Source organism: Amblyomma americanum, chromosome 7 (genome assembly GCF_052857255.1).
Source record: "Amblyomma americanum isolate KBUSLIRL-KWMA chromosome 7, ASM5285725v1, whole genome shotgun sequence".
Taxonomy (NCBI): domain Eukaryota; kingdom Metazoa; phylum Arthropoda; class Arachnida; order Ixodida; family Ixodidae; genus Amblyomma; species Amblyomma americanum.
Genome location: NC_135503.1, coordinates 89,787,606 through 89,809,904, shown reverse-complemented (window position 1 = coordinate 89,809,904; position 22,299 = coordinate 89,787,606). Strand labels below are relative to the sequence as shown.

Genomic DNA, 22,299 nt, shown 5'->3' with positions numbered 1-22,299 from the left:
TGGAGATCCGAGCCGAGTAATGGGTTCTTCAGTGGTTTTCAACTTAGCAGGTTACCGTTCTAATATCATAATTTTGCGCTTCTTCATTAGCTTGTATGGATTGTATGTTCAGTGTCACAGACAATACTTTATGATAGTAAGGTACTCCTTGTGGTTGACTGTTACGGGCACGGCTAGTTCACCCGGCACGCGGATAGCCCAAACTTGTACGTTATTGAGTGTGCATGGTCCTAAGGAGTGTGGCATGCAAGGTGCCACGGAACTACGCGCACCAGTGTATGCTGGGTGGAGGGATAAGCGGAGGGGGGGGGGGGGGGGGGATGGAGGACGAAGAGCAGCATCGTGGTTCCGGAGCACACAACACAGGCCGGATGCCAACTGCAAGAAGGCACACCGATCCCGAAGACTGAAGGTTAGCCGTGAAATAGTCGTGTTGTTTCGTTGGATCGAACTAAGGACTGCGCTCTCTTCTCTTGTGGCAGCGACGTCGGCGAGCTTCGAGTGAGAAGTCAAAGACCAAGGATGTAGGCAGAAGAAGGACATTTTGAGAGATGCGGTGGAGGAGCATGCACAATAAACGGCTGTCGTGAGAAATCGCATCGCTACATAAGGACGTACCACGTGTACCCACAGTTAATCAGTTCTACAAACATCAGGAACCAAGTCACGGTCTGTTAGTGCGACATCACTCATACGGTCGTCAGAACAGAGCAAAAACATTGCTTGTGCGTTCTGCATCTTGCTTGTGCATCTTGCATTTTGTTTGGCCCCGCCGCGGCGCTCGACTACTGATCCGGAGTTCCCGGGTTCGAACCCGACCGCGGCTGCTGCGTTTTTATGGAGGAAAAACGCTAAGGCACCCGTGTGCTGTGCGATGTCAGTGCACGTTAAAGATCCCCAGGTGGTCGAAATTATTCCGGAGCCCTCCACTACGGCACCTATTGTTCCTTTCTTTTACTCCCTCCTTTATCCCTTCCCTTACGGCGCGGTTCAGGTGTCCAAAGCTATATGAGAAAGATACTGCGTCATTTCCTTTCCCCAAAAACCAATTAATATTATTATTATTATTTTGCTTGGTTATCATACGTGAGCACCGCTCTTTTTAATGCAACTGGGAAGTCAAGTGGCAAGAAATTATTCGGGGCCACCCCATAAATGTGACCTTGGGCGATTTGGACCAAAATTGATGTCCACCCGTAATTGACCGTGTGCGGTATGATGGCAACCTCCAACTTGTGCCCGATAGTTTCCAAAATTAGGTGCCGGTCAACCCCCTAAATGTGACCTTGGGCGATTTGGACCAAAACAGATGTCCAACTATAGTTTAGGGTGCTCGGCACAATGGCGGCATCCAAATTTGGCCTGCGTCATTGCCAAAATTTGACGCGTGTCAACCCGCATAAACCAGTTGACAGCTTTGAGATTTGCGCCATCTCGTTGCTATGGTGTCACTTGTGGCGTCACCATTTACGTCAGCGCGCTTTCGCGAGACACACATCGATTTAGGCAGAGTGAAACCCCGGCTATTTTTTCTTCAGCGAAAGAAGCAGGAATATAATTACAGGGAACGAATCTGACAACCAAACAAAACTATGACTACAATAGGACTACAACAGAATAAATATTTTGCCGTGTGGAAAAAGATACTTTCTTGCAAATTCCCACAAAAGGCTGCCTAATCCCAACCGCCTTCTCTAGGAGCGAGTTCTTCAGCTTGTGCCCTGTATTTCTTAGTTTTGTGCTCGGCTTGAGATTATAGAGACAGAGTAAGACTCATAGGTGGTACATTACTTACTTTATTTACATAAACATGTAAGAAAGCTTTGGTGCTTGTGAGTGGCGCCGCCTTTTCCTGCCTGCACAGAAGAAAAATCGGAGAAAAACTGACCACAAAGTATACAACAAGGTACAGGTAAAGCATACAATACGCGATACATGATGAAGATGAATTTCGGGGGCGCAAAGACAGAAAAAGCGACATGGCACACGTAGTTTCAGTCTACACAAAGCGGGATAGGAGACCCATTTTTCTTGCATGTCAGATTATAGAAGCTCAGCACCAGGGCAGTGGAACGCTGTACACATTCGATACCGGTGGGTACCCGGCTGCACTAGTCATCGAACCCCGCACCTCTCTCACACTATGCGGATGCACAAACCACGAGACCGCTGGGGAGTGCAGTTTCAGCATTGAATAGAAAATAAGATATGAGCAGTCGTAATCTCAGCAAAAGGCAGACACAACAAAATGTAAGCAGCGAGACTTGAGAAATACGTTAGGCGAGGAACGTTCATAATCAAAGATCCATGAAAGAAACAGACACAGACGCATAGTAACTTGCATATTATGCTTTTTAGTCCACTTTCTTTGGCGTTTGACGCGTCAAACAGAACTTTTTCGTACAGAAAACGAAATAATAACAATTTTAGTCTGGAAAAACAGAGAAGACGTTCTATTTTATTATTACGTTTGTTTTTTTACTGCTGAAGGGCGTTCAAAATACTCTTTGGAAAAAAAACAATAACATCATGCAATGCGCTGGCGCGGTTGCCGCTTTTCGGCCCTATCTTGAAGAATCTTCTGTCAGCTCGGGCTTAAGAAGAGGAGCTGGCTTCCACGTATACAGGAGCGTTGAAGCCCAAGCACGAACCAAAAACTGACAGTGCCGATGCCGGCGGCGAACATAATTCAAGCCGTGAGGCTTCAAAATGTGGGCCCACCGTAGTCTACACTCACCAAGCGTCGAGCGAAACAGCGGGCCGAACTGCTGACTCACCGCGAAAGGTGGGATGAGCAAAAAGATGCCTTCTATGCGTGCAGACAGCGGGAGTGGGGCGAGGAACTCGGGAAAAAAAATGTGTAAAGGAACGCATGCCTGGAGTTGCATCTCTTTGACCCTCTTTCCTGCGCGGCAATCTTGCTTTTTCTCGTGCGTGTTGCCATCGTCAAGCGCATCGACTCCCTTTTGGACAACAGCTTTCCTCTCAACCATTCCTTTGTTCCTTATTTTCCTTTTATGTCATCGATAATAAAAGGGAATAGAAGTTAGAGCCACTGCCTAGAAAAGCAGCAAGCATCCTGAAATGCTCCCTGACCTGTGCTGTCTGACAGGTGCGCACTGCCCATTATTTGCATTGCTGTCGCACTCGAAGGCTAACGGGGAGCGCTACCCTTTTCTACGGCCCACTCCTGCGTGGCCCATACATTCTGCTGCCAGCACTTTCCTTGCGCAAACGTTTACCGTGTATTTTATTATTCTACTCCCTCCCCAAAAGACCACGAGCTTCTTTACATTCTTGGCTTGAACTTTGTCTTGTTCCGGTAATATTTCTTGACTCGCTTGACATGTCCAGCCTACTTTTATGTGGCGAATGTAGGCGTTGTGGTTACGTTGAAGTATATCTGCAGCCTTTAAATCAGGAGCCGTGGCTATTACGTTAAGCTTTTCCAAGGCTAGTAAGATGGGTCCTATGCACGGTAAGATATGAGCACACTGTTCCTAAGGAAAGTCGCTGTATGGCTTCTAGGTGAACGTTTCGGGCCGTTTTCTTTCATCAATAGGCGGCTTGCGCCGCTGCAGTATAGTGTATAGAATGGGCTCACGATATTCTAGCGCGTTTTTTCTAGTAACAGGACAAGGTAAAATGCTCTGTGTTCTTTGGTTCCAATCTCCTCCTGACCACTTTTCAATTCATGCTGAATGACGGGTTTGTTCTCATGGGGAGTTGTTCATACTTACTGACAGTGGGATTCTAATTCAGTCAAAAGGACTACATATCAAAGTTTTTGTTTTGTGTGTGACTTTATCTGAATGCAGGTTTGCTGGACGCAATCCCCAAAACTTGGCGGCGTCGTAGACTGAAAATACAAAGTGCACTCTCAACGAGGGCTGTCAAAATGTGAACGCATCTTTCCTTTCAGACTAGTCCGCGGAATTTGCACCACTTTTACAGGTTCTGGAGAAAAAAAAGGAGATTGCCAATGTCCACAGGTTGCTAAGTGCGCCAGAGAAAGACATGAACCAATTGATCATGCATAAAGTACAAGTCAGTATGGGGTCACCTACTGTCCTTTGATTTACATCGCGACCTGTCGTGTTGTAGGTTACCAGGAAAAGTGTATTTTTCGACACACTCTAAACAGAAATAATCAAAAATGGGAGTAAACTGTCCTTTAGCGCACTCACTTTTATAGAAGGGAGTTTACTAGACGATAGCTTATTTCCTCATTACTCACACCGCGGTCCCGGTGACCAAAGAGTTATGTCAACCGAACCGGAAGTGAAACCAGAGTGATGCCATCAGTCCAAAACTGAAACCGGGAATTGCGTCATTAGACCGGAAGTGACGTCGTCTAACCGGACATGGCTTTCTTTGGTTAGAGTGGCGCTTAATATGTGCCCGTGTGTCGGGTGGTCTTTTTTAATGGTCTTCATCCAAAGGCCTTTGACCTGAAGGCCTTCACCCGGAAGGCCTTTGAGACTAGTACTAGTACTAAATAGTAAACAAATGTGCTTAACTAGTAGCTAGCGATGGTAAACAAATGCTTTTGCAATCGCAGCACGTCAGCAGTCTTAAGTTCCCTCCGTTATATTTTGTGTAGCAGAGAGAGAAAGGGACACTATTGAAAGCATTTTTTTTTCAAATCAAATCAGTTTATTCAAACATCCTGAGATGCTTAGGGGCACGGACAAAAAGTCAAAGGTGGCTTGACGAGGTCTGTGCCCCTTACAAGGCATACAGTGGAAAACGCGGAATGTATGAAATACAGGCAGTGAATTAGCAGAAAACGCAGCTGCCCACACGGCAGAAAGGCGTACAAAAGATACGAAAAATGCAGATAACAAAAGGCAAACAAACTTGAGGTTCCCGGAACATGAAAAAATGTAGTGTACAGAAGTGGCTAAAAATAAAAAATGCACGGCAAGAAAGTGAAGTGAAAAAACGAGAGCAAAATAACACACATCGCTGTATGTGTGCTTTTCTCACAAACAAAACAAACAAACTCACTATATTTCCAGGTACATTTCCAAGTTTAGAGAGACATACTGCGTATATCCCTGAACGATTTGTTGAAGACATCTCGGTTATCTTCACCGGACAGTTCATTCAGGATAGCTGGCAGACGATATTTCAACATTTGTTTCCTGTAATTTGTGCGGCATACATCACCTTTCCACTTTTCCGGATCTCGTGTACAATACACAGGATATTACGTAGCAAGTACGGCTAGCGCTGCTAAAGAATTGTCGTGTTTAATTAATTCCGACTTGTAATGACGGATTAGTCTATAAGAATATAAAGACGCTATACCAATTATATTAAATTTATTTAACAATTCGGCTGCGTGTGAATAACGAGAGACTTTTGCAATAATGCGGATAACACGTTTCTGCAAACGCAAAAATTTATTAATATTGTCAAGCGTTGTGGTTCCGCAGACAAGCGCGCCATAACTCATTGCCGAAGAAAAGAGGGAATTGTATAATAATATGTTAACTGAGATGGGAAAAGATGAACAGTAGCGACGTAAATAGCCAGTCGCACGCGAGAGCTTCCCGGAGAGGTAGGTAATGTGGTCGTCCCAAGATATATTTTCTGAGAAAATTACCCCTAATGTTTTAAAATGGGGAACCACTTCAATTGTAGTGTTGTTTATTGCAAGGCATGGAAGACAAATACCTTTTTGACGTGGATGAAAGATGACTGCTTTTGTCTTTGCAACGTTGGTCTTTAAATCATTCTCCGTTGCCCAAGTGTTTATATGTCCTAATGTCCTGTGTGCTCGATCGGCTAAAATGATGCTCGATTGTCCAGAAAAAAACACACTTGTGTCGTCGGCGTATAAAATATAGTCAGCAGATTTGTCAATATTAACATCATCATTGACATAAACTGCACTAGGGTAACCTTAAATGCAAATAAGACTGTTCAGCCCTTGAGTACATAACCTGTCATCGTTGTTACTTTACTGCCAGGGGGTTCCCAGCGAAAAGGCTTCCTTTGTCGGGATGATGCTGGTGGAGCAAGAGCTGCGGAGCGTGTGCAGGTGGATGGATGGATGGTGTTGCGTTGTGTCTGCTCTGTTAGCGGACCCAACGGGTAGCGAAGAGCCGATCGTCAGAAGTCGGGCAGCAGGCACTCGGGCATCGCGTTTGACGACGATGCAGAGACGAGTCGAGCAATAGAGAAAACTAACAGAGATTTATTTACATGGTGACCGAAGCGATTTCGGTCCCACAATGAGCACTGCGGCTCGTTTTAAAGGGTCCCGTCTCCCCAGGTCCCTAGTTGGGGAACTTGGTTTAATGAAAAGCGTCCAATCACTAGCCTTTTGGGTCACGTGCAGTTTCTTCGGGAACCACCCACCGAGACGTCCCCGACACACCCTCGCCACTTTCGGCGCCTGGCCGTTCCTGCAGCAGCGATGACAAACACGAAAGGCGGCCCAGGTGGAAGGAGCGAAAACAAGGCACAAGTCGAAGCAGCACTTGCGAACAGAGTTCCGCACAATGGAAGAGGAGGCGTCTTCAGAACGGCTGGTACACGGGTGGTGGGGCTCGCTGTAAACAACAGCAGCCGCGTCCGCCGCCGGGCACGGGCCACCCAACAGGACACCCGGACACACTCTCGCCGCCTCCGGCAACTGGTTGTAATGGGCTTTGCCACTTAGCGAACGACCCTCTCTGCGCCGCTCTCCCGATGCACACAATTGAAAACATACGCGCGCCGGGAACCCGAGGAAGCAGCTTGGAGCAGTTTGGCCAGACCAGCTGATGTCCGTCCGAAACCCACTGTCCCGAGGCTCGGGATATTTCGAAACGTAACAGCTTCTCCGGCGGCGTCCGAGATCCCGATGGACAAAGGTCAACAATCATTGTTCAGAGGGATAACTGGGGCGGATGGTGTTCACCATGTGCTTCACTGATGCTGGTACTCTGTTTCTTCAGGAAGTCTCTGCAGCTCCCCTTTTTTTTCTCTCAAAATGACGGCTTCTTGTTCTCTGCAGGCCAGTTTACTTCCTAGGAAGGCAGCATCAGTTGAACAACAAAGAAACCACAACTGCAAAGCAAGCAAGTGCCATGACTCTCTCCCTGAAATTTACCTGGCTTCTTTTCAACCAAAACGGTTTTAATCCTTGCACAATTACGGCAGCAATTGAAGCAACCTGAGCATTCTTCAAACATACAAACAAGAGTTCAAGATGCCCGATAAAAAAAAAAAGTGATAGTACGCATAAGTCAGGAAAAAAAATGCACACAAGCCAGAATCTCCGAGGCTATCGGTTACTCTAAAAGCAGCGACTTAATCCATCGGCATTGCCGTTCAATTTACCTCTTTTGCACCGAACGTCAAAAGAGTATTGCTGCAGTGCGAGGCTCCAGCGAAGCAGTCGGCCGTTTTTAGGGGACATACTCTGCAACCACGTGAGAGGACAATGATCTGTTTCAATGATGAACCTGGAACCGGCGAGGTAGCATGCAAGTTTCTGCACAGCCCACACAAGACAGGCGCATTCCTTCTCCGAGGCGCTATACGCTTCTTCTCGTAACGTAAGCTTACGGCTAGCGTAGAGCACCGGATGCTCTTCCTCCTCCTCGGCTCTTTGGCACAATACCACGCCATGCCGCGGTCACTGGCATCGCACTGTACCACAAATGGCCTTGAATAGTCGGGTGCCTGCAGCACAGGTTGGCCCATTAGCGCCTTTTTCAAGGCTAAGAAAGGCTTTTCCTTTTTTTCGTCCCAGCGGAGGATCTGCGGCTCGGTTTTTCTGAGAGCATCAGTGAGAGGACTGGCAAGCTCTGAATAACGTGGAATATAGCGCTGGTAGTATCCGGCTACGCCCAAAAATGACCGCACATCCGTTTTAGTACGCGGCTGCGGGAAATTACTGATAGCTGTCAGCTTCACCTCAGATGGTCGGCGGTGGCCTTGTCCCACCATGTGACCCAAGTAGGTCACCTCTGCACGTCCAAGCTGGCATTTCTGAGCTTTCACTGTCAGACCCGCGTCGCGAAAACGTTCAAGAACAGTTCGCAGGTGCGTGATATGCTCGGACCACGATCCCGAAAACACCGCAACGTCATCTAAATAGGGCAGGGCAAAATCATGCAATCCCCTCAAAACCTTATCCATCAGGGACGAGAAGCAGTAGGGAGCGTTCTTTAAGCTTTAGGGCGCAATGTCCCTACGGGCGAGATAAATGCCGCATATCTGCTTGCCTGTTCGGTAAGTCGCACCTGCCAATAGCCCCGAACGAGATCGAACGTAGAGATATACTGAGCGCTGCTAACTTTCTCAATTCTCTCCTCGATATTGGGTATGGGGTAGGTCTGATCCTTGGTTATGAGGTTTAGCCTCCTATAATCAATACAAGGACGTGGTTCCTTGCCAGGGACTTCCACCAAAATGAGCGGCGAGGTGTAGTCACTCTCGCAAGCCTCAATGATGTCGAGGTCAAGCATTCTTTTAATTTCAGCCTGCATAATCTCCCTTTGCCGCGGCGATACCCGGTAAGCTTTCGAACGCACGGGCTGAGAGGAAGTAAGCTCGATGTCGTGAACTATCATCGTAGTTCTGCCTGGCTTGTCCGAGAACATGTCTGAATTCGCGCACGAGTTCTGTTAAATCTCTATTTTGATCAACACTGAGCTCAGTAGTCTCTACCATGGCCTTGATCGCTAGGTCAGTGCTGCCCTCGTTTTTCGGTGCACCTAGTTCCGGGAAATCTAACGGCGTTTCTTCAGGAACATTCAGCGACATGTTTACTATCTTTTCTCTTTCTCGGTACGGTTTGAGCAGGTTGGTGTGGTATATCTGCTGTACCTTTCACTTTCCAGGCATGTTTATTATATAGTTCGTGTCCGACAGTCTCTGAATGACTTTCGCTGGGGCCTCCCATTGAACTTCTAGCTTGTTTTTCTTCGAAGGCCTCAGTAGCATTACCTCGTCTCCGTCTTCAAAGCAGCGTGATCTCGCCGTCCGGTCATAATAGTGCTTGGCCTTTACTTGCGCTTTACTCATCTCGCGTCCCACCTGCTCCTGCGCTTTGTGCAGTCTTTCAAGCAGCGCGAGCACATATTCAACCACCGTGGGGTCATCTCCTCGGCCTTCCCACGATTCCCGAAGGATGCGGAGTGGAGATCGCAGGGAACGGCCGTAGACCAGTTCCGCTGGTGTGAATCCAGTGGCTTCATGAGAAGCGGTTCTGAGGGCAAACATTGTGGCCGGCAATCAGGCATCCCAGTCGACTTTGCGTTCGAAGCACAGTGCCCTCAGCACGCGTTTCATAACCGAATGAATCTTTCCACTGGATTGGACTGCGGGTGGTACACTGAACTATTTATTAGTTTAATCCCACATCTCTCCAAGAAGGTTGCAGTTAGCGCGCTGGTAAAAACGGTCCCCTAATCCGACTGTATTTCCGCGGGAAACCCGACCCGCGCGAAAATGGACAGGAGTGCGTTGACGATCTCTATTGAGCTTAATTCTTTCAGCGGCACTGCCTCAGGAAACTTAGTAGCGGGACAGACTACAGTCAATATGTGACAGCAACCAGACCCTGTTTTGGGAAGGGGGCCAACCGTGTCAATCACGAGCCGTCGAAATGGCTCTGTGATCACCGGAACGAGCTTCACTGGGGCTTTCACCTTATCTCCTGGCTTGCCCACCCGTTGACATGTGTCGCAGGTCATTACAAAATTCTCTACCTCCCGAAAGCATCCCGGCCAGTAGAATTCCTGCAGCAAGCGGTCCTTCGTTTTCCTGGGCCCTAAATGACCCGACCACGAACTACCATGAACCAAGTGCAAAAGATCACGACGGTAGCGTTTAGGCACGACTAACTGGTCGAACTGTACCCCTCTGCGATCATGATACCTACGATAGAGTACCCCGGACCTTTCTTGAAATAGCACATTTTTCTTTGCAACACCTTCTTCCTTCCGGCACCTAAGATTCTGCAGTGTGGAGTCTGCCCATTGTTCAGCTATCAAGGACGATCGGTCAACCCCTAGCAATCTTTGCAGGCTATCAGATGCCGGTGTTATCAGAAGCTCACCACAGGCCTCTTTAAGCTCCATACAATTTTTGCTACTTTCAGGCCTGCCCAGAATGTTTACTTCTTCAGTCGCCGTTGCGGGGACCTCTCCTGACGCGTCAGGAGGCTCACTTTCCACCGTACCAACGCTACTTGACGCTTCCAGCGGCATGGCCTTAGCGGCAATTTTTCGTGCTTTCGAGCGAGTTAGTGCGTAGACAGTCCCCTCCCCGAACACGAGGTCCTTCTGCCGCAGCAGTTTATCTGATCTGTTCGAAAACAGATAGGGGTACTGCATCGGCAGGCTGGCTGACAGGGCAGCCTCCGTATGAAGTACTCCAAAGGGGCCTTCAATGCTTATGTTAGCAATAGGAAGGCACACGCTATTGGCTTCCACCGCCTGTTTAATCCAGGCACACTCCCCGGTGAATTGCCCTGGCTCTACATACGATGGGTGGACTACGTCCATTGTAGCTGCCGAATCTCGCAGCACGCGACACGGCTTTCCATTCACTACAAGATCTCGGATGTAGTGCTCTAGAAGCTTCAAATTTTCCTCGTTGCTGTCCACTGACAAGCAAACAGCTTTTGGGTTTTTGCACACCGCCGCCATATGTCCCGGCTTTTGGCAATTATAGCACACCAGCGCCCGTCTCTTTTCAAATGCTTTCTTTTGGCGCTCTTCTGCTTCAGGTGCTTCCTCTTTTATCCCCGCGCCCTTTTCTGAAGATTCTACACTCCGTGCCTGCTCCTTCACTTTGAAAAGTTGCCCCCTCTCTCCAGATGCTTTCCTGTTCTGGTATTCTTTCCTGCGGCTTTCCTTTCTGTCGAGTGCACAGCGTGAGACGAACTCCTCTGCCAGGTCTGCTGCCTTCGAGACAGTCGTAACGTCTTGCCTGTCTTGCACCCAGTGCCTTATGTCTTCAGGCAACCGACGGTAGAACTGCTCGAGGCCGAAGCATTGCATCATTTTCTCGCTTTCGTCATACGCCTTAGCTTCTTTTAGCCATTCTCCCAGGTTAGCCATCAGCTTGTACGTGAAGTCTGGGTATGACTCATCCCTCTGCTTCTTGGCGTTGCGAAATTTTTGACGGAATGCCTCAGCTGACATTCTGTACTTTTTCAGCAGACTAGACTTCACTTTGTCGTAGTTGTCTGAATCTTCCTTACACAAGCGGGCAATCACATTGGCAGCCTCACCTGACAATAGAGTCAGCAAGTACTGTGGCCACGTTGCCCTGATAAACCCTGCCTTCTCGCACGTGCGCTCGAAGTTTACCAAAAACGGACCTATGTCTTCTCCTTTCCTATAAGGTTGCATGAGATCTTTCATTCTGACCGACTTGGGCTCTCCTACGCTAGGTGTTATGCTCTCACCGCTTTCGTTTCGAGCCTTTAGCACCTCCAGTTCAAGACGCTTAAGCTCAAGCGTTTTCTCTAAGCGTTTATCATTTCTCTGTTCTGCTTCCCGCTCTGATTTCTCTCTTTCCGCAATTAGCTCCAGACATTCTGAGAGCTCATCGTCGTCTGCCTGAAGTGCCTCGATAGCCGCGATGATGGCTGGCTTTCTTGTTTGGTCCCGGACATCCAAACCCAAATTTTTGGCCAACTCCAGCAAAAGCGGCTTTTTTAATGCTTTCAGATCCATGGCTGCCTCTAGAGCTGCAAGATTTTCACTTTACCAGGAAATATTTCAACTTATTTTGAAACAACATGTCAAAGATAGCCACAATATACAAAACCTTTGTAAGCTAACTAAGTACAAAGCCTGGTGAAACCTCAGTGAAGAAAATCCCAGCACTCACCGAACTGTGCAACCATGATCCCAGTGGAGTCGATCCCGACGCTGCCAACCAGTTGTTGCGTTGTGTCTGCTCCGTTAGCGGACCCAACGGGTAGCGAAGAGCCAATCGTCAGAAGTCGGGCAGCAGGCACTCGGGCATCGCGTTTGACGACGATGCAGAGACGAGTCGAGCAATAGAGAAAACTAACAGAGATTTATTTACATGGTGATCGAAGCGATTTCGGTCCCACAATGAGCACTGCGGCTCGTTTTAAAGGGTCCCGTCTCCCCAGGTCCCTAGTTGGGGAACTTGGTTTAATGAAAAGCGTCCAATCACTACCCTTTTGGGCCACGTGCACTTTCTTCGGGAACCACCCACCGAGACGTCCCCGAAACACCCTCGCCACTTTCGGCGCCTGGCCGTTCCTGCAGCAGCGATGACAAACACGAAAGGCGACCCAGGTGGAAGGAGCGAAAACAAGGCACAAGTCGAAGCAGCACTTGCGAACAGAGTTCCGCACAATGGAAGAGGAGGCGTCTTCAGAACGGCTGGTACACAGGCGGTGGGGCTCGCTGTAAACAACAGCAGCCGCGTCCGCCGCCGGGCACGGGCCACCCAACAGGACACCCAGACACACTCTCGCCGCCTCCGGCAACTGGTTGTAATGGGCTTTGCCACTTAGCGCACGACCCTCTCGGCGCCGCTCTCCCAATGCACACAACTGAAAACAAACGCGCGCCGGGAACCCGAGGAAGCAGCTTGGAGCAGTTTGGCCAGACCAGCGGATGTCCGTCCGAAACCCACTGTCTCGAGGCTCGGAATATTTCGAAACGTAACAATGGATGGATGGATGGATGGATGGATGGATGGATGGATGGATGGATGGATGGATGGACGGACGGACGGACGGACGGACGGACGGACGGAAACAACTTTTATTAGACGACAAAAAATCTTCCGGGGTTGTTCCCTACTCGTCCAGGAGTCCACGGGCTTGTGCTTAACATAAAACCTGATCCACCAGCCATTTCTGGACACCACCGCCACGTACCTCAAAGCGCTATTGAGGTGTCCACTGACTCAGGGAGCCAGTATATTTATTTATTTATCAAATGACCGTTAGCGCCTGTTTCGCATTACAGGGGGGGGGGGGGGGGAGGGGGGGGGGGGCAGAGTTACAACATAATCGTGTGACATAGTTGCAGAAAAAGAAAAAAAGAAAAATACTCAGAGAAAACGCAATGCAGTATGATTTGATACAAACTCAAGCATAAATAAGCAGTACTGCGGCAAACTGTTCATTGAATTTTATTGAAACGATTTCCTGGGGCAACTTGTTCTATTTGTTTATTGTTTTTGGAAAAATGAGTAAATCATTTCTGCATTTAATTTTTTTTACTTTGAAAGTGTGGTTCCTTCTTGCACATATATAGTTTGGAGGAAATAAATAACGGTCGCGGTCAACACCTGCTGTAAATTATTTACATTATGGAAGAATTTCAGCTTTAATTCAGAACAAATTCAGAATTTCAGCATAAAGTGATGCTATTTTCCTTGTAAAAGTTGACACCTTGCCAGTTCCAACCCCAATGAACCCAGTAAACGACGATGGCTACTGCCGCCTTTCTGGCACAGCGTCGTCAACGCCAACGTACTAGGCACACATCTATCAGTCACTGCTGCCGCGTAGCTTAAACGGCCGTTTGAGGTGTCCGCTTTCCCAGGGAGCCAGTTATGCGCTTTTCCAATTGTCTTGCCCAACTCTCTTCGAGAGCGCTACGAAGGCTTTCAGAAGCACTCTTTTCCGAAAAAGGTTGTCGTCCTGTGTTTCACAGAGACCTGGCAAGAACCCATCGACGCTCTGCAGATAGCCGGCTTCACAATCGTTTGCGCATTAAAGAGGCCGATAAACAAAGCCGCTGTAGTTTCCATTTACGTACTGATGTACTAAAGGCGGTTGAAGAAATTGATTTACCCAATAACCAGCTCAAATACGGGGACATGCATGTCATGAGGCCTCCAAACAGTTTTTTTGCAGTGAAGGCTTACTTGTCGCCCAATGATGCTAAAACCTAAGCTTTTCAAACTGTTTACGACGGTCTTCCATTGCTTTTCACAAAGGAAACAATCATTGTTAGGGGGAGACTTCAACCAAGAATCTTTGAAACACTGCCACTTAGGAGAAGAGTTGAAAAACGCGCGTGGATTCCTTTAACAACACCGCCAGGCATGATTATTACTGATCGAAAAACATGTATAAATCTAGTCTTTAAGAAGATGTATTGAGACCAACATGTTTCCCGTTTCTAAAATTTCTTTACCGACCACAAGACAGTCTTTGTACTGTTCAAACCTTTGCATTGCCAAACACATTTTTACAAGGAAAATTATCGTAGAGATGTGTGGTCTTCCGTCTGTGCAAGCATGTTATGACATGTTAATAAACGCGTTCACCAAAACTACTTGACATAGCTCTTCATAGCCTGACAGGGCTTCGTGACAAGGCTTCATTAAGTCCAAACTTCATGACCACTTCATCAGCAGCAACACTATTCTGTGCGCCTCTGATTCTACTGATGCGGTAAAAATCTTTAAATTTTTCTGTTTTTCGTCATAGTTCATTACGTCCGTCTACTGCCTACCTGATTAAGTTAATAGTTCTTGCCTCTTTGTTAACAAGGGAGGTATAATCAATATAACTTTCACCTAGGAATTTTATTCTGTGTAAACGTTAATCTTTCTTGACGCCAAAGAAACACAACTGAGAACGACAGTGACGTTATTGACAGTCACGTCAGTTATGTGGGAGACGCTAGCACGCTCGTTGACACAAAGTCACTAACAAATTTTTGCCTCTTCGAGAAAAAACATGGTAATTGATCACTGTTGTGGAGCCATCAGTCTTGTCGGCTTCTAGGACAAACTATTCATCACTGTTTTTGCGGTTGTGTGATACTCGTACCCACGAGGGTAAAAAGCCGGTGCAGCCAACCCATGTCAAGTGAGTTTGTCCGTGACTACTTAGCTTAACGTAGCATTTTGTCATTCATGCCCAGTGGGTGCTACGGGACAAAAATGGGAAATCAGGACAGCCGTAAAAGGCAGTCTTGTGCACTTTTGCATGCCCATGCGCAGTCAATGGTCAGGTATGCATTTCGCAAATAAAGTCAATTAGACAAAAAAAAGATTGACACTGCTTTCTCTTGGTAGGTAAGACGCATAACACAGCGAGAACTGTCTGTCGCTGCTGCTGTTGTAGTTAACTAAATAATTGAAGACAAACTGCTGTCACCACTCCCAGTTATTGTATTACATAGACGTCAGTTGAATAAAAAAAACACCCCTGATCGAGAAAGGCGAAATCTTAATAAAATCGTAACACTAATTCTTCGCAACCTCTGCGACCGCATGGATCTGCAAATCGGATGGCGAGACAAATGCATAAATTAAGGTGAAAGGAAAAGAAGAAAAAATGCAGAAAAAATCTGAACAAGCAGCAGCTTATGATATAGTATGAAAGCACAAAAGACCGCACAGTAAAGTTTGTAACCTCAAATTCGAAGAAACTAAAACTTCTTCCAGAGGCATGGCGCCAGTAGGGCCACGAAGAGGGTGCCAAATTCCTATAGTGCGCGGAAAAAAGTATATTCGAACAAGTGAGTATGAATACTTAAAGGTGAAATGTTTAGCTCGAGTTCGTGACAGCTTCTTTTAACGATGCAGGGTTAGAAAATTTTAAGTAGTTGTCAAGTGAACCAAGGCGCGGACAGGTAATTATTATGCACAGAAAATTTAAATTAACACGTAAGCGAAGTAGAGTGAATTCAAGACAGGGAAGGTGAAAAAAAGGCGGAAAATCTCACTCATATCGGTGAAACATAAAACCGACAGCATTTTTATAACCTTTTCTAATTTGTTTACATCCAGCAGGCTATGGGGACTCCAAGCGACCAAGTTGTATACGAAGATTGGGAGAATCGTAGTTTTGTATATGAGTAGCCTGGTGTCTAGTGCAGCAACACCCTAAGTGCGGCCAAGGTATCCGAGCCTATGGAGAAATTTGTTAGAAATCAGATCTATACATTTCAATCATTACAAATCTTTCAGGAGAGCAAGGCGCAGAGATCTCTATTCCAGAACTGCTACTAGGTAGATCTCTTTGAAAGAATATGGTAACAAGGAATTAGATGTGCGCATGGAGAAAGACCCGAAAAGAGTTGGGGGGGAATTATTGCTCCTACATCATTACAGCACTTGCAGATGTTTGTGAAGCACTTGTTAAGAAGGTCTCAAAACAGGCATAATTTAGTTGCATAAAAAAGCACATAATCATCGTTGTACAGGCATATTTTTGTTAATACATGCAGCGGTTGATCACTGATTTATAACAAGACGTAAAGTCAGCCTAGAACGGAACCCCCTCGAACACCTGCTGGTCCAATGGCATTTAAATATACGTGTTGTGAGCTTTTGTACAGAAAACTAGCCATTTAGGTAACACGGCTGGGAATTTTTTATTGTAAAATTAAGCTTTTGAAAGAGTTTTGAAAGCGGCACATTATCATGTGCCTTAGATAAGTCTATCAGTATGCCGTCAACCTGCTCACTCATATCAGCAGAATGACGGATGTCATAACACAAATGATCTAATTCGGTGATTACACTTGTACCTGTTCAGACTTCGCCTTGCATGGCTCATTAAACTCAAACTGAGAGTACGGTCGCTTCTCTGACTAGATGTGGCCACATGAGAAAGGAAATCTTTTCAGTGTGGCTTCTATGCTTAAGGGCGTTGTTGCATGCGCTCTGTGCTACTCGTTTGCCTCTTGGATTGAAGCCATTTCGGTGCCTATATTCGATAAAACTAGAGGCGAGGAAACAACTCTGTGTTTAAGCCATTTGGCCATTTAGCAAGCTGACCTGTGACTATGCGGTTTTTGTTTGTAATACGAGAACTCCTCGCTTTCCAGCCACAATTCTCTTTGGGGAAGCTTCAACTCGTACTCAAAAGTTGATTTCAAACTCTACGCTCTCTTTAATCCAGTGTGGGCAAAATTCACAGCCTCGCAGACCAGCCAATGCAAGGCGAAGGCACTAAAGGCGTAACTTGCGCGCTCCATCGCTGATGCTTCAGTAAGAGTAACTGCGTCGTGTTCAACGCGGCCACCCGGCGAAAGAAAACAAGAGAAATTTTGTGCGGCCCTAATATAGTGAACAGTAAAGATGAGGGAATATACGAAATTTCCTGTACGGGAGTAAGAGGATTCTTAAAGTACGCGCATACAGTGCGGATACGCAGGAAGTATGTGCCATAGGATGCGTTGGTCTTCTGTTGGGCGTTCGCAATATTATTCGCTGTGTGATCGATGAAAAAAGCGAGTATAGTGTGTTTTATGTTCTGACGGCATGAAATGCCAGCTGCGTTATGGAAATATTGAGTATACAGAAAACCCGCCCAGAAGAAGGTTCTTACTGCTTGCTGCTTTTGGCGCAATATCATTTCAAAGTAATGACAAGCAACGGATTTCTCATTTATTCTTATCGCCAGGCAAGATAGAATGGGTGGTGTGTCATCTTCCCTTGCAGCCGCGTTCCTCATCCCCCCCCCCCGGTGGTAGTTTTTGCTCACTTCCCTCACGAACGCGCTGGTGTTTAACGGCTCCCCTGACTTCGACAGGTAGGAGCCTGGACCCGAGATGGAGGCCTGACAGCCGGCAGCGCCGAGAAATCTTCCTCCTCGCTCACAAAGGCTGGGGCGGTTCCGGCAGGAGCGGCGGGAGGGCTCAACGCCTCAGTCCAAGCCTCGGCGGCGGCGGTGGCCGCCCACCTGCGACACCGACAGCTCCTGCGCGTCACCACCATCGTCGTAGGTGTCCCGACGTAAGACGATCAATACTGGCCCCCCACGCACCGCCGTTTGAAGACAGCATGCGCGCGGGCGCTGTAATGGGGCAGTCAGGCCGTCGTGCAATGCAAAAGGAAACCAAGCAAACGCCTCGTAAGACGCCAGAGAATAGCAGAATCTGAGCGGCAGAGGCACGTCAGTGAGGATTGAATCCCCACGACGCGATTGAAATGCGTCTGGCTTCTGCAGTGAATAGCTAATGTGATGTTGTTTACGGGGCTTAACTTCCCGGACAAACAGAGAGAAAAAACTTTACTGCTATAAGTGAGTTTTAGACCCTTCTGGGTCTCTGGGCAACTGTGCGGTCTCGCACTGCATCATGTTGGTCATGTCGGGACATGACGTCGGCAGCCCGAGTCACCGCAGCAAGCTGCGATGTCGGGTCTGCCGACGTGAGCAGGACCTCCCAGTCCTCCCAGCTCGAGATTGCATGCTGTCCCTGCGGGGGAGGGTCAGCAGGGCAGCCGAAACGGATGTGGGAGAGTGCGGCGTGAGGGTCACCGCATACGGAGCATGCAGGGGATGTGCCACAATAGTGCGATGACAGCTGAGGGGATGACAGAGAGCCGGTCTGGAGGCGTCTGAAGAGGAGCCTCACATGGGGGCTATGAGAGTACCCGCAGTTGAGGGGTCCGAATTATTCTGGAATACGTGCCATTTCTTAACACCCGCGCAAGACGCGCAGCTCACAGCCAGATCACAAACGCACTAATGTTTTAGCATTTTGTCTCAGTATAAATCCAGCCGCTGCCTCCGCCGGGATTCGATCCCGTGACTTTGGGACAAGCGACAGAACGGCACAGCGACTGAGCTGCCCCGGTATGTCTGGATCGAAAAGAGATGCCTTCTTTGTTTTGATGTAACAGCAGGAAATAAGACGAAATATGTTGCGTAATAATGATCAGTCATGAAAAGGGATTATACGGCCAAACACCTCGTGTGCGCCTTCACTCATGCTGTAGTACTACCGGCGCATTAATACAGGATAATAATACAAAATGATATTGCAGTTCATCGTGTTAAGTAGAGCCCGTGTGGCAAAAGATCAGATGCCCGTGTGGCAAAAGGTCTGGTATTGTGAGATGCATATCACAACATAAGCCAGTCTTCTTTGTAGAAACTAAGCGAATCAGCATGTGCTTTCGTATTCCAACTGACACTACGGCCACAGGCGTAATGAAAACTGACTGGGAAAATGTCGTTACGAAAGGGCCAAACGCTGGTACTCAGTGGGTTTCCGATATGTTTACTGCCGAAACAAAGGCAGCAAGGAACGCCGTAAGCGTCTTCAGCTTGGGTAACCCGTGCACCTTAGTGTCTTTCCTAGCTAAAGTTCTTTGAAGCTGCAAAATTAATGTTCCACGATGTGGGCCGAGGAGTCGATTTCTGATATACTTTTTTCTGCATACAGGCTGCACAAGGGGTCATCTATCATCGTTCATCATCGTTCAAAAGTAAAAGCTGTTAGTTTTTTTTTCAAAGGGAAGCTAAAGAAATAAAACGCGCGAATGGCACTATAACTTTGAGAGTCATAAGCAATATATGCTATATCCTGGAAACTGCTCTGTTTGCATGCCCTGTTCCGCAGCTGTAGCTGCGTTAACTAAAATGTGAAAACTAAATGGCCTAGGCTGAAAAAGTGCACCTAACTGTGGTGGAATAGAGAGCATCTGTGATTGACGAAAAAATATTTGAGCGGAAAGAAAGGGTTCAAACGCAAAGAAGAGAAAAAGATTATTTCAGAAAATTGTTAAAACACGACATTTCCTGCTACCTACTGAGGCAAGGCGTCGTTTTTTTTTCCTTCCCTTCTTTCCCTCTCCTGGTCCTTCCAATTTCCTACTTGTATGTTTTCTGCCCTTTCGGAACTTCGTGCTTCTTTTGTTCCCTCTTGCCATTTCTGTTTCCATCTCCGCCATTCATATCCCTCGCCCGGCCTTCCTTTTTTGGCCTGGCGTGCGCTTTCCCTTTCTCCTTCTCTATGCCGGCCCTCTCCCGCGCCGCCGACCAGCACCCTCCCTATGTGATAGCACGTCCCGCACCAAGAGGGTCGCCGCCATCGGTCAACGGGACAACGTCTTCCACGCTGGCACGTGTGCGCTACACGGGCTTTGCCGTCCAACTCCTGGACATGGTGGCCTCGGCTCTGGGACTCGAGTACGAGATCCGCGAGTCGGCAGACGGCTCTGACTACGGCACTCTGTCGGCTCGCGAGGGCCGCTGGAGAGGACTGGTGCGGGAGGTCTTCGAGAGGGTGAGTGAGCCTAGTGTTTGTTTCCCCAAGACGCCAACGATGCTTAGCACTGGCGAAACGTACCCACACCTTTTAGCTCTCATGGCCAGGAGAAACATTTCGAAAAAATTTAAAATAAAGAGTTCAAATGTGGCAGCATACTCAACAATTCTGAACGAAAGCATTTTTGAACGGGGAAGAGTTTATGAAAGCAATTATTTTTATTAATTTTAGTTTTCATTATAACAATTAATACATCTGCAATCTCCCGTCCATAGGCTTTCATTCTGTAGCTAATATTGACTCATTTTAGTTTGATAATTTTATTTTAATGAATAAAGAAAATTCACTCTAACAATCAATATGTCCTCAGATATCCCGTCCACATGTTTGAATTCTTTTGCAAGTAACTTTTTGCGATCGTCAAAAGCATTCTCCATTATTTTCTATGCTAGTCTTAACTGCTCCATGCGAGCAATGGAAAAGCTTTAAAAGAAAGATTTTGCTACACAGAGGAAGAATGAACCATTACTATCAATATTTCCACAACAGTGTCTTACACTTTTTCAATGTTCAAAATTTCTGTTCCAAAATGCTGAACATGCTTAGAGAATGTCTTTAGAAAGATCGCTTCCGACAGCGTCGCCATGTAACCGGGGCCACAGTTTCGCGCTTTAACGAATTAGCTCTGGTTATTTAGAAATTACCTTTGACAAATTATTTCCACCCAGAAACGCGGCCCTTTCCATGCCGCTACGCTCTGTGATGCAGTGAAGAGTTCGGCACAATTGCACAATTATCAATTGCAACGATGTTCTCCGTAGTGCTGACTTTCAGGCCCTTGGCTTCATTACGCACCCGTGCCACCTGTGCACTGAGATGTCTGGCATGCTCATTGTTCATGCCATGAGACAGGTCAGGAAGCTGGGAGCTGGGGAAAGCTGGGAGCGCGTGCGAACACTGCTGTCCTAAATGGAACACTCTTGAGATTCCAAATGAGGATATGCTCAAAGCCGTCACTGGAGTTGCCTTCATTACAGCTAAACATGGTGCTGTCTCCGTCCTTGATGGAAGTATAAGGGTTTAAGAAAGGGGCCTTGGATGATGCAAGACACATATTATACGAACACGGCTAAATAAAGGAAGGAACATGCTAGAAAGGACGGGCGCAGCCTTTTTCTTGTGGGCTGCTTCGTTGTGGTGTTCTAATCCGTATCTTCCAAGCAACCTACATGTGCATACCGAAAGCTTGATCGTACCAGATGACCGGGCGATAATTTTCTTAGATGTGCCATTCATTGATATAGCTGAAGTCGGCATGATTGCTCTATTCCACGCAGTGAATTCTATCACCATTGAATAAAGACAAAAGTGCCCCATAGAGACGTTAATGTGGTAGAAAAGTTCCAGACTGAGTGCTGCTGTTTTGAGAGGAAAATTTTCTTGGTAGATTTACTGCCTCACGGGTAGAAATACTCCGACCATACCACGACGCACATTAGAACCGCGGTGCGGAATCTAGTTTGATATGTGATCACTCTTAGCAGATTAGGGCAACCCAGCTATTGCCATGCGAGCAGGATGAGACGCCGGAAGTCCTGAAACTCTACAGGCCTCGTTAGACCCTCTGATAATGCAGCGTCAAAGGAGTCGATACTAGACAAAGAAAAAAGAAAGGGAGTTCGCCGCATTGGCCTGCATATTTTTCGTTTTTTTTAATGGCAGCCTCGCTGAGCGTTCTCTTAAATAGCGTTTACGTACCGTGCCTGACGCCTTACAACATTGACGCTGAGTGAAATTTTCTTCTTTTAAATTTTCTCGTTCCCACGTGCCCGTTCAAAACTTCAAGCTGCCAAACTCTCAGGGGGTCCATGTTTAATGGAGCGCGCTCAAGTAGGGTGGAGGCACGATGCTCTCGACGAAGAGATGAATTGCAGGAGCTTGCTCTTTCCCTCTCCTCAGACACATTCTCTCTTGATCGACGATCGCCCTATGCAGTGTGAAACTATAATTGAATTTTGGAGGGCGTGCGAGTTTGCACCGCCTTAATGCGGTACTTCAGAAGCCGACAAGACAGCCGTGCAACGGACTTGTTGTTCTTTTCGTCGACACTTTTTTGTATTCTTTTCTTTTTTGTTATTGAGGAAAACGGAAGTGCAACGGGGCATGATGTTCTTCGTACCTGTAATTATAGAGCACTCGGTTTCTTTAACTTGTTTTGTTTTAGTCAACTATTAACAGTTATTCTGGAGGCTCGAGGGTTTCATGGGTTGTGATTTCGAAACAAAAAAGTTATTCGCGAAATTTATTGAACTTGCGTGCGATTGATGAGAAA

General features: G+C 47.2%; 1 protein-coding gene across 1 annotated transcript in view; it reads left to right on the top strand.

Moving 5' to 3' along the window:
• LOC144097316 (glutamate receptor ionotropic, kainate 2-like) overlaps positions 1–22,299 on the top strand; it is a 481,864-nt gene that overhangs the window by 387,289 nt on the left and 72,276 nt on the right. The window contains exons 10-11 of the mRNA XM_077630058.1: positions 17,504–17,692; positions 19,743–19,985. Coding sequence (XP_077486184.1) covers positions 17,504–17,692; positions 19,743–19,985 — 432 coding nt within the window. The remainder of the gene's footprint in view (positions 1–17,503; positions 17,693–19,742; positions 19,986–22,299) is intronic.